Source organism: Phragmites australis, chromosome 1 (genome assembly GCF_958298935.1).
Source record: "Phragmites australis chromosome 1, lpPhrAust1.1, whole genome shotgun sequence".
Lineage (NCBI taxonomy): Eukaryota > Viridiplantae > Streptophyta > Magnoliopsida > Poales > Poaceae > Phragmites > Phragmites australis.
Window position 1 is genome coordinate 5,726,277 of NC_084921.1, and position 12,899 is coordinate 5,739,175.

Here is a 12,899-nt window from a genome sequence, read left to right on the forward strand (position 1 = left end):
TCGTGGTCTCCATTGCATCCTAGTCTGGACGAGCTTCAAGTGCACCACCGCCTCACCCCTCACTTCCAGAGAAGGTAGCTTCACTGCCTTCTCCTCCTCTAGAGAAGCCAACTTCACTACATTCTCTTCCGCATTAGACGACCTCGCTTCTAGCTCCAATTATGTCTCCCCCAGAGAGCTCAAAGAAGAAGAAAAAGGGAGTCAGGAAGAAAGACTCCGCCAAAGGGATCGAAGGCTATTGTACCAGCAAAGAAGTTCACAAACGTTGGAGCAGCGTAGACTAGTGCCAACATGAAATTCTAATATGGAAAGACCTTGATGACTGTAGATGACCTAACAAGGGCGGACAAGCATGTGTCGATCTGCATAATTACTACATGTAGACTTCTAGAGACACCAATGTTCAATCCATATTCGTACAGTACAAATGACAACACTCATTAACTGAAGACAACTACTTTCTTATAGGTTTCAATGACTTATATGACCTCTTCAACCTTGATGCCATAGACGTATCGTTATTACGAATCTTCACATTGTAGTCCCTTGAAACTGTACATTCATTAATTAATACCACTAATTCTTGAATCTAACTATATTATTATCTGTAGACACTTGATCAAAGAAATAAAGAAGAACAAGGAGCCTAACGGATTACTTGACCCTTAGGCCATTATAATCTCGATCATCCAACTTCATAGAGACTGCGTTGTTGACTATATGGCTAGGAAAATGCAACAATATTTCAAAATGGACTATCTGTTGGGCGCCCACAATACCAGTGGTCACTGGATCTTACGGGTCATTTGCCCCAAGTGAAACTTGGTGTGGTACCTCGACTCATCAAGATCAGTAGAACCAAAAGGCAAACCTAAAGAGCGTGATTACAACACTGTAAAAGGATTCATCAACGCATAAGTTTTGTTTAGCTTAGTTTATATATTTAACTTTTCTAACATTCAAAGGTTCCCTAATATATCCCTCTTTATGCAGAACAAGTACATTAGAGCTGATCCTAACTACAATGCAAAAGACGGCCGCATACTGACACACAAGACCGGATTCGTGGTAAATACTACCAAACATATAACAATTGCTCTTTGTTGTTGCTTTTTTTCTTTCAATCTAACAATAAATTTTCTTTTAAACAGTGTCACCAACAACCACCGGGTAACGCCTGTGGATTCTATGTTGCATGGAACATGCTTCTCATGATCCGAGCAAAGGATATAAAATCCTCTGATGTAAGTTCAATACAAGATTATTCATAACTAATTGTAGTAATTAGTTTAATTCTATGATAACATGAGATTGGCTACGCATCAAATTATGCAAAAAAATTCAGCTTGTTTTTTGACAATGGTGAACTCCCGAAGATTCGACAAAGGATCGCCAAGTTCATAATATCTGAAGTCATCAACCCACACGGTGAGTTATACAATAAAAACCCTAGGTTCTAAGGTCTTATGTAATATGAATTGATTAAAACTTTGTAACATTTGCTATTCTGTGATGAATTGATTTAAACTTTGTAATTTTTGCAATTCTATGATGAAGTGAGTTATTATATAAATGTGTTTGTTGATATGGATTTGGATATATTTCTGTTATTTGCAAGGAGAAGATGATTGTCAAATCCTGACTATGCTCTAGGATACAGCTAGAAAATAGGACAATCCTTCAGGATAAGCTACACATAAGTGACAGGTTAATAAGTTACCCATCACTTATATTAAGATACAAGTGACGGGTAACCTCTTCATCCATTATTTATATTAATACATAAGTGACGAGAAACAAGGTTATCTATCACTTATTACCTGTCACTTATATTAAGTAATAAATGATAGATAATATTGTTACTCGTCACTTATGTATTAGTCACTTGTGTCTTAATATAAGTGATGGATAATTTATTAATCTGTCACTTATATCTTAATATAAGTGATAGGTAACTAGTTTAGTCGTCATTTATGTCTTCCTCTCTAGCGCATGGGAGACGCACTTCAGTGAAAAATTACGGTTACGATGTGTCACTATGATATCATTAGTGACAGGTCTTTACCCATTACTTATGACTAATCATCAGTGACGTATTCGAGGTGATGAATACATGATCTGTCATGCATAATGGTTATCACATGTCACTCATATATTTTTTTCACGTAGTGCATCACTCTATACCCTCTGTTTGAAGATTATTATGAGGCAATTTCATCGAGCAAATACTCCATTAACTCTGTTTGACGAGAACCCTGCTGCTGGTTTTGGGTATTAGAAATCCGTGAAAATATGTCGTGTAATAGATCTAGGATGTGGTAAATTTAAAATAGATAAATTTTAAATAGAAATGAAAATTTTATCCTTGATTATTGAAGACATAATTCTCCACAACTGTCTAAATAACCTTTTTAGAATAGATAAATGCTATGAAATGACAGTATTAAGGAAAAAATATGTCACTGTGTAGCCCTTCTGGGACTCCAACCATATCTCTACCATATAACAGTTGGTTCCCACTATCATATCTTTTTCTACTCCTCTCATGTAATAAAAGCCTTAATATTTGAATAATTTATTCCACTTTTGCCATCCTTTCTTGTCTTTTGGCATCATCGTCTCGTTACCAATACAGATATAAGATCTATTTTATTAATAAAAATAAATATAGAAATTAAGAGAAAGATTAGTGGATAATCTTCTCTTTTTGGATCTCATCTGAAATCAAACTACGGTATTATTCTCATAACGTATCCGCATCTTCGTATCTTAAGTTTATAATTGATGTTGTCCTGTCCAAAAAAAAAAATTTTTTGTAACGCATGGACACTTAATTATCATAGTGTGTGCAATAGAATTTTGTGATGAAACAAAATTCCAATAGAGTATGGTTGTCAAAAAAGAAAAACCAATATACCATTGCGTTTATAACGATACAACGATTCCAGTTGAATTCACCCAAGCATTACATACACGTGTTCCACTAGAAACATAGAGGCCAGATAGTTATAAATGAATCTCTAAATGTTTCCTTTCTTGGATTAAGGTTACTGTTGCTACATGTTTCATCTAGTATGTGATGGACTCTGGAGGAGCCTCGTTGAGTATAAATAGAGAAAGAAAAGATATATTCCCAAAAGAAATCTCCATTTTATTAGTGAGGTACGTGATCCAGACTCGAACCAAAAAGATATCAAAATGTCTCACTACACATTAATTTATTGTTATCGGCGACGGCTCTCCTTTTGTACCGACTTAGGTCAACTTCAGCGGGGTCTATATCCAGTGCTATAGTGCGGATACGGATTCCGCACGGCTTGCAAACGCTCTCCAGCGGAGACGGTTTCGAGTGATATAGTGATGAGGCCAAAACTCAAAGAGGAGAGAGGAGCGGCATATTTGTCAAAGGAACGCTCAGCCGCAACACTGTGCGGGGGCCCACTCGGCAACGACTTCGTGCTCCCGTGAGTTCGCGGAATCGGCATGGCGGAGGCAAAGTGAACGAAGTGGATTGAGCCCCCGTGACTCATGGTGGCCGGCACGGTGTGAGCTCGCCGGCGTCGTCCTCGCCGGCAATTCCAATCGGGATCCACCTTGGGGTTAGCGGTAGAAGATCTAGCGCACAAGGGGGAACTCGATTGAGGGTTCCCTGGCCAGCACCAATGACCAGATGGCGTCCAGCGATAGCACGTGGCAGCGGTGGCGTTCGATTGCCGGCGTGCAAGTAGGAGGTGGCCGAGGGAAGGGAGGAGGACGGTCGGCGAACCTCAGCGCGCCGCGAGGAAACTCACCAAGGCATTGGATGGAATGGTGGAGGCTCGTGGAGGGGCTTTTACCGATGACTCGGTGAGTTTGAGGAGCTCCGTGTTGGAGATGGGGAAGAAGGTGCCAGAGGGCTCAGCTCGGTGGGGAAAATGGTGGATTCGCCCCGGGAAAGGGAGGAGAAGCGGACGACGACGTCTCTCCTAGCTCTTGAGTGCTCGAGCGTGTCGAATTTGGGCTTAGGCTCAAGGATTTGGCCGGCGGCGCTGGGTTTAGTCGGCAGCTCTCTGCTCTTCTCTGCGAAGAGAGGAGCTGGGGGAGGGGGGAGTGAACGAAGGAGATGGTGAGGGGGCGGAGTGAGGGAAACGGTTAAAGATAGGGGATATAATATAGAGTATCTGTTGAAGATGGATAGAGTTTAGAATGCTGTAATCGTAATAGAGGATACTGTAATATTATTTTAAGGATAAAATTTTAGAGTAGCTATTGGAGTTAGCCTAAATCAAGTTGCATGTATAGGTTAACGGATAGATCATCTTTCCAGCTGATTCTTTGTGAATTGTTTAGACACTTGGCCATCCTCTACAGCCAATCAGAAATCAGATTTGGTCACGTATGGAAGGTGTCTCAATTTAAGACATGAATAACCATATGTGTCCACGGGACTCTTTTCCGTAATACACCAGACCAGCTAAGATGGAGTTACAATCCTTACGTATGCCACGATCGATTAGACTTCCGCAAATCTCACGTACGGCTTGACCTTTCCTCTTCTTCTTTTTTTTCTCTCTTGTTGGACTCTTATCTCAAACATGATATGAGTATAGATGTCTACAACAAAAGAGATAATAGATTTTTAATGTATATTACTATCTATAAATTAAGGGTCGGACATTTGCTTTATCGTGGGATTTTCTAGAATTTATCTATTTTTTCTTAGCATTACCATGAAGCTCCTGAAGACTCTTACAAGATGCGAAGTTTGGAAGGATACCGATCTAACTCTAGTTGATGTCCTTAGCTCGACAGATCGAGCTCAATCGATACTGAAAAGACTGTACACTTCCAAATTAGTGATGTCCGTGTTGGAATAATCTGGCACCCAACGAGTGAAAATAGAAAGACCGAGAAAAACAGGAGAGTCTATCTTCTCTACGTGTTTTGATCGGAGGCACAACTAATAATTGGTTGTGGTCCCAATCCATATAACATCATATATATATATATAGGACACATAGGACACCTATTCTATACTTCTAGGAGTATGTACTCCCACATGCAATATACCACCTAAACAAACACTTTATACTCTTTTATCATTTTTAGTATACTCTAATACTAATTCTAAGATACTCCAATATGAGTTGTATGAAAAAAAATCAATGTTAGCCTTTCATTTTTGCTATATACTCTTTTTTATACATAAAAGAAGTATATACGCAAATTAAGATAAAAATCATGGAATTTTATAAAAAATTTCGTGGGATTTGTATTGTAGTATCTTGTAATTACTAATGAAGTATATTTAAAGTGATAAAGAAGTATAACACACGTGTAAAAGTGGTATATGAGAGGTGGGAGTACATACACCTAGTAGTACATACTAGTTTTCCTATATATATATATATATATATATATATATATATATATATATATATATATATATATATATATATATATAGGAAAATTAGTATGTACTCCTGGGTGTATGTACTCCCACCTCTCATATACCACTTTTACACATGTGTTATACTTCTTTATCACTTTAAATATACTTCATTAGTAATTATAAGATACTACAATACAAATCCCACAAAAATTTTTATGAAATTCCATGATTTTTATCTTAATTTGCGTATATACTTCTTTTATGTATAAAAAAGAGTATATAGCAAAAATGAAGAATAGGTGTCATATATATATATATATATGTATATATATATATATATATATATATATATATAAAAGGGGAGGAAACAACTAGGTTATATCTACCCACTAATCTCAATAAATTTAAAATATTTAAAACTAAGGTAGAAAATCAGTATAAGTTAAAAAGATTAAAGTAGTAAGATCGGATCGATGAGAAAGTATTATGGGAGATATGCCCCTTACGGATAAATCCCCAGTCCCTTTGCCATATTCCTTCAGGAGGGTAGCTGAGCGACGCAAGCACACACTTATAGACATGGTACGAAATATGCTCAACTATTCTAGTTTAACAATTAGACTATGGATGGAGGCACTTAAAAAAGTCACGCACATTCTCAATCAGTTTTCAAGTAAATTAGTTCTAAAGCCACCTTACGAATTATGGACTGAAAGAAAAACCCTCTTTGAAGTATTTATGAGTGTGGGGCTATATAACTGAAGCTAAAGTTTTAAATCCATATGTTGGAAAGTTAGATTATAATACAGTTAGTTGTCATTTTATCGGGTATCTTGATAGGTCAAAAGGGTATCATTTTTACTGTCCACCTATGATCTATAAGTTTGTTGAAACAAGACATGCTATATTTTTTGAAAACAGGGATTTAGAGCCCAAGGAAGTTGATCCCGAGGGAAAACGGGTTTATATTCGTACATCGTTGGTCCAAGAACCCTACATCCGTATGCTTTAGGTGGTTGCACCTTCAGTAGAAACTAATGTTAGTACACCCGCTATTAAGATCTCTAAAATTCCTAATGATGCATCTAATGATGAGCCTCAGTAGTCCCCTGCAGGACTCAGTCCTGTTCCTACAGTGTACAGTGAACCAAGTGGAAGATCATAGCATGACAGGAGACCTGCCATCTCGAATGATTACGTTGTCTATATAAATAAAGATGTTAATAATATAGGGAAGGCAGAAAATCCCAACTTGTATAAAGAGACCATGATAAGTAAGCATTCACCTAAGTGGCTAAATGCTATGAAGGACGAATTAAAGACTATGAGAGATAATGATGTATAGGACCTAGTAGAAATCCATAATAAAGCCAAAACAGTAGGCTATAAATGAGGCTACAAAACCAAACATGACTCTAAGAGGAACATCGAAAGGTTAAAAGTAAGACTCATAGCTAAAGGCTTCTCGCAAAGAGAAGGAATTGACTATAACGAAAATTTATCTCCTGTATCAAATAAAGATTCCTTCAGAATAATTATGGCGCTTGTAGCGCATTATGATTTAAAGCTGTATTAGATGGACGTGCAAATGATATTCCTTAATAGTAACTTAGAAGAAAATATTTATATGGCTCAATCGGAAGATTTTGTCATGGAAGACAATGAATATTTAAGATGTCGCCTTAAGAAATCAATTTTTAGTCTAACACAAGCTTCTAGCCAGTGGTATCTTAAGTTGATAAAGTCATTAGAAATTTTGGCTTTAAAGAAAATAAAGTTGATAACTGCATTTATGTAAAATTTAAATGGGGGAAATTCACCATCTTAATTCTTTATGTGAATGATATCTTATTGGCCAGCAACGATAAAGATATGCTGTTTGAGACTAAGAGATTTTTTCCTCTAATTTCGATATAAAGGATTTAGGTGAAGCCTCTTACGTTCTTGGTATTAAGATTCATCTAAATCGGTCAAAAAAGTATTAAGCTTGTCTCGAAAAGCATACATTAACATAGTACTGAAAAAATATAACATGCATAAGTGATCTGCCATGTCTGCTCCTATTGTTAAGGGCGACATGTTTAGGATATTTCAATATCCGAGTAATCAATATGAATCTGATCAGATTAAATCGGTTCCTTATGCTTCAGGTGTTGAAAGTATTATGTATGCTCGAGTATGTGTGTGCCCTAATTTAGCTTTTGTTACCGAGATGCTAGCATATATCAATTAACTCTAGGACCGGACCACTGGAAGCGGTTAAGGAAATCTTTCGCTATCTACAAGACACTAAAAATTATGTGCTCATATTTAGTAAATCTTATAACGTTGAAGTTATAGTTATTCAGATGCAGACTTTGCGGGGTGTGTGGATACTAAGAAATTCACGTTAAGCTATATCTTCAGCCTCATTGGGAGAGTTATCTCGTGAAAAAATCTCCAAACAGACACTTACAGCATCATCAACTATGCAAGCCGAGTTTATAGCATATTATAAGGCTATCGGACAAGTTATATGACTAAAAAATTTTATCCCGGGATTAAGAGTGATCGAAGGTATTTAAAAGCCACATACATTATACTACGATAATCAACCCGTAATTTTTTATATAGGTAACAACATGTCGAGTAATGCTGTCAAACACATCGTTATTAAATTTCATAGTGTGAAAGATAGAATACTGGATCAAACATCAGCATATAAATACTAAGTCAATAGTTATGAATCCGTTCACTACAGGTTTATCACGCCATATTTTTCGCGATTATATCACCGGTATGATGTTATTAGAAAGCTTGTGATTCTAGATAAAAGGCTATAATACAAATCAACTCCTATTAAGAATAATGAATAACGTTTTACCTTGGTTTACTATTTTCATTTAGAATGGACTTATAATGTTTAATCTTACGATCAAAAGAGAGAATATTAAATTGATCACCTAATGAGTGAAAAAAAGAGACCAAGAAAGAAAAAGAGTTCGTCCCCTTTGCATGCCTTGATCAAAGGCGAAACCAACCAACTACAACACGGGGAGGAGCCAACACCCATAAGAAATCGATCTCACGTGACCCTATCTCTTCCTAACACATCTAAACCACCCACAATAATTAGGACTGCTTCACCATGTCGATATCCATTGCATCAACACATTCCCCAACACCGATGATCAAGTGCGGCATCATCTTCACCGACCGATCACCTTCGTCACCATGCACGCCTTCATGACGCTCCTCACATTGCTCCATATGTTTTCATTTAAAGTGGTGTTCGATATTAAAGGGAAGGATCTTGTGATTTAAGACGTTAGTTTAATAGGTCGCGCACGTCAATCCTATCCTGGACTCTGGATATAATTAGTTTCATGCACGCGGAAAAGCCTGCGAATCACAACGTAGCATCAACTGATCGATCTGCCGTGACCGTGAGAAGCGGGAACTTACCGTGACAGTCGGCTCTGAGGCTTCATGTCAGCCTCTAAGCCAAGTCCAGCCCGGCCCAGTGTTCAAGCATCAGCGTATCAGAAAAAAGACTAACCATTAACATAACCACAGCATGATATCATAGCACCATAGTAGTATATATAGATCACACGTGCATACAGCAAACGAGTCAAGGAAACAGGGTAGGATTCGTACATAGTTCAGCGACCACTCAACAGGAACTAGCAGACCTACCTACCTACCCAGCTGCGAACTTATGAGGCAACACTGCAACAAAAGACCCATAGCTACTAGCTGATTTAGGTATCCCAAAGAGTCGAACGTATCATCACAGCAACTAGTTGAAGCATCACAAAAGACCAACCTAATTAACCTACTTAACCCATGTCGTAGAGTCAGCCAAACGCATGCATGCTTCACCTGAGCTTCAGGCATCACCGGGAGAGGGAGGAGCCTTCTTGCCGAGGAAAACATCAGTGAGGACGGTCTTGGACTGCAGCGACGCCTTCAGGATCTCTAAGCCCTGCAGCAAACATCAGTTGATGCGCGCACATGCATAAATTAAAAACGAAGGATAATTGTGAGCAGATGAAAGATCCAGTGACTGACCTCGTTGGAGCCGAGCTGCACGGTCCTCTCCTCGAGATCGCCGAGGTCCCTCACCGCGAAGGTGTTGAGCAGGGTGATGCTGGAGATGGTGGACATGGGCGTCACCGTGAGGTTGTCCAACACCGTGTACGTCACGATGCCCTGCACGAACCCTTCGGCGTTCTCCGCCTCCTTGCCGGAGCCGCCAGACCCGGGCGAGGCATAATGCATTACCGTCATCATATGTTTGCCACAGGACGGACATTTCGTACCGTGCGCGTCCGTCACATAGCTGAAGCAGTTGTAGCCGCATCTGTAGAAGGTCTTTGGCTGGCCAGACGACGGCGCTGGCAGGAGGAGGGAACTGTTAGAGCTCGCTGCCGGGGAGAGCACGGTGGGGCGGAGGAGCTCGTCCTTGGCCGCTCCGGGCTGGACGTAGGTGGAGTCGAGCTTGTCGACGCTGGCGTAAAGGTTGCCGACGCAGCCGACCATGCCTTTCTTCCCGATCAGCTGGACGGCCGTGGCGACGGGCAGGGCGAGGAGGGAGAAGAGGAAGTCGACGACTTCCTTGCTCGCCTCCGCGAACAGCACGCGCTGTGCCTTCATATCGATGAGGAGCTTCATGCTCAGCGCGGCGGCGGCGGTTTCCATCTTTTCAGAGCTCACTAGCTTTCTTGCCTTCTTGGATAGTACTAGTATAGACTAACTTGGCAAGGGACAATGGCACGGCTGCACGGGTTTATAAAGACCAATGGACCTTCACGCAGGCGCACTTAGGGGTGAAAATGGATGGCAGGAAATTCGAATTATCCGATTCCGTATCTGTTAAAATGCGAATATGGATATTCGTATTCATATTTGTTTCTGAAATGGATACTAAAATGGATATATCTGAATTCATTTTTGAGATTCGGATTCAAATGTGGATATCCGAATTCGAGATATATCCGATTTGTATCCGTATCCGCCAACCAGGAAACTAAATTTTGCTAAAGTTTTAGAAATTTCAGATATGAACGAAATTCCAACCCAATCAAATTGGAACAATTTCAGTCAAATTTCATCAAATTTCAGTTAAATTTGATCAAAAATTTAAATTTTCAACATGAATTTTGAACAAAATTTGTAAAATTCCGGCCCAATCAAAGTAGAACAAATTTCATTCGAATTTTATCAAATTTCAGTCAAATTTTTTCAAAAATTTAAATTTCCAACCTGAATTTCGAAGATCGAGTAGATATCCGAATGCGGATTCGTATTCGAACTATCCAATTCGTATTCGTATTCGAAGATATCCAAATCCGTATTCGTATTCAGATTAAAATGTAATAAATTATACTATCTAAATTTAATTCCATACGTATTCGATCCGTTTTCATCCCTAGACGCACTGGTGTGCCTGATCGCGCGCCTCCACGCGGCCGTCCGTAGCGAGGCAAGTGCAGACTGCAGAGATAGCAGGACCTGACTTGACCGGGAGAGGACGTACTGTTCTTGGATAGACGTGTGCTCAGATGGAGGTACCACAAGCAAAAGGTTTTGCAGGCATAGGCCGTGATCTGACAGCCTCTTGGAGCCGGTGCGTGCAAACCCTGCTCTGCCTGTGTGCGTCGCTCCACGAAACTGTGACAGGCTATCCCGGTGAAACTTTCCATTCAGTCCGTACTGTGCCGCCTGCTGTGTGATGGAACAATTCAGATGTGCTGTGCTGTCGTGTGCCGGTCCGGCTGCAGAAGCAAAAGATACTCCATCAGGCGCCAGCGTCGCCAAAGCGTGATCCCCCAGACGGTGAGATGATATCCAGTGCCCGTGAAAATTTCTCAAAACGTTTCGTGAGCAGTATCACGTAAATCCCACAAAAATTCAGCTCAATATGCAAATGAGAGGAGCTATTTTCTGTCAGACAAGCCCAAAACAATCCATTCGACTTAACCAGTGTTTGTTTGATAATGGATTCTAGGCCTAAAAGTAAAAACAAAAATAAATAATATCAATCTAAGAACTCATTCTCATATTTAGTGGTCGATCCAAAATTTATCGATTGGGTATTCAGTATTAAAAAAATGTTCAATCTAAAATACGAGAAGTCCATAGTAGTGTAAATTTTAAAGTATAAATTGTTCAGAAGTTTCAACTAATTAAGTGAAATTACAAAGTACTAAAAAAAATTATAATTTAACTTTATGTTCCTTCATGGTTTGGAAGTGTTTAATGATGTTACTATTCTTAACTTGCACAAAAAATTCATACTCAAATGCTGACTGTCGAACTGGACAGTCACAACATGGAGATCATGAGCTCCTGATACTTGTTGTTGTGGTTTGAGAAGATAGGCTCTTTCCAGTTAATAGGTCGAGTGAAGGATAAATAGTAACTTAGGCTCACGATTTGCTAGATGGTTTGATGGATTGAAACAGCAAATAAGTAAGTTATCTAACTAGAGATATATATACATAACATAGCTGCTATATACTTAATTTTTTTGAAAAAAATTAGGTATTCAATTGAATACCCATGCATTATGGTGGGTCCACCTCTGCTTACATTACATAAATCAAAATATACTATAAAATTCCATAATTTATAATATAATAAAAAAACTTCCCTACGTAATCAAAATTGTAACCAGACCCCGTCCTTTTCATCCAAGACTCGAGAGATTACAGTACCCAATCGAGGGTCGGATCGAGTGATACGTAGTAGATTGGACGGGAGCTGTACCAGTGCACTGGTTGCCACACTTGGGACCATGCACCTGAGTTCTCGACGTCTTGATCCATAAATTAAAATATGGAATTAGTTTCTTGATGTGAAGTGAATACTGGCTACTTGGCTAGCAAATATCAAATAGGAAAAGAGAGATGGGTGGGCAGGGTGGGCAATGAGAATACATGGAGTTTGAGATGGAGTAGATGGTATTTATAGGCCACGATGAGAGGAGAGGTAGGTGGGGGTGGGGCCACGGGGGTATTTTAAAAAAATAAACAAAAAACATGAATAAAAAAACTTAGAAATAATAGGGGCATATGATTAATTCTAAAAATGAGCTTTATTGATAGGTTGCCTCATTAAAAACCTTTCTAGCAAAGGAAAAAAGAGTACAACCTAGCTCAGAAAATTTAAAATTACACGTTCTCATCAGCATCTAGATACAAATTTTGAAATGATTCTTCAAGCTCAATATTTTCTGCAGTGTGTTGCATTCGTGCTTCAGCTTGTTCCCAATCCTTTACTATGGTAAGTATTTCAACCATCTCACTTGACAGATTTGTTCTTCTCTCTTCGATTATCCTTCCTGTAAGACTGAAGGCAGCCTCAGAAGAAATTGTAGATACAGGAACCGTTAACAAATCTCGCGCTAACAGTGAAAGGACTGGATAATTCGTCTTGTGCTCATGCCACCATTGCAGTATGTTGAAGTTTTATTGTTCGTGGCTGATAACGTCACTGTCGATGAAGGTAGTTAGCTCCCCTCCGGATGTTGGAATTCCGGTGC

General features: G+C 39.2%; 1 protein-coding gene across 1 annotated transcript; it reads right to left on the minus strand.

Moving 5' to 3' along the window:
* Nucleotides 1–9,376: 9,376 nt before the first annotated feature.
* On the minus strand, nucleotides 9,377–10,102 carry LOC133930604 (uncharacterized). Its single transcript, XM_062377285.1, has one exon. It carries the CDS (start codon nucleotides 10,052–10,054, stop codon nucleotides 9,377–9,379), a length of 678 nt encoding a protein of 225 aa, XP_062233269.1. The 5' UTR covers nucleotides 10,055–10,102.
* Between the last annotated feature and the right edge of the window lie 2,797 nt (nucleotides 10,103–12,899).

What these genes read in the sequence shown, in the direction of transcription:
- LOC133930604 (XM_062377285.1), bottom strand. Translation starts at nt 10,054, where the DNA reads ATGGAAACCGCCGCCGCCGCGCTGAGCATGAAGCTCCTCATCGATATG.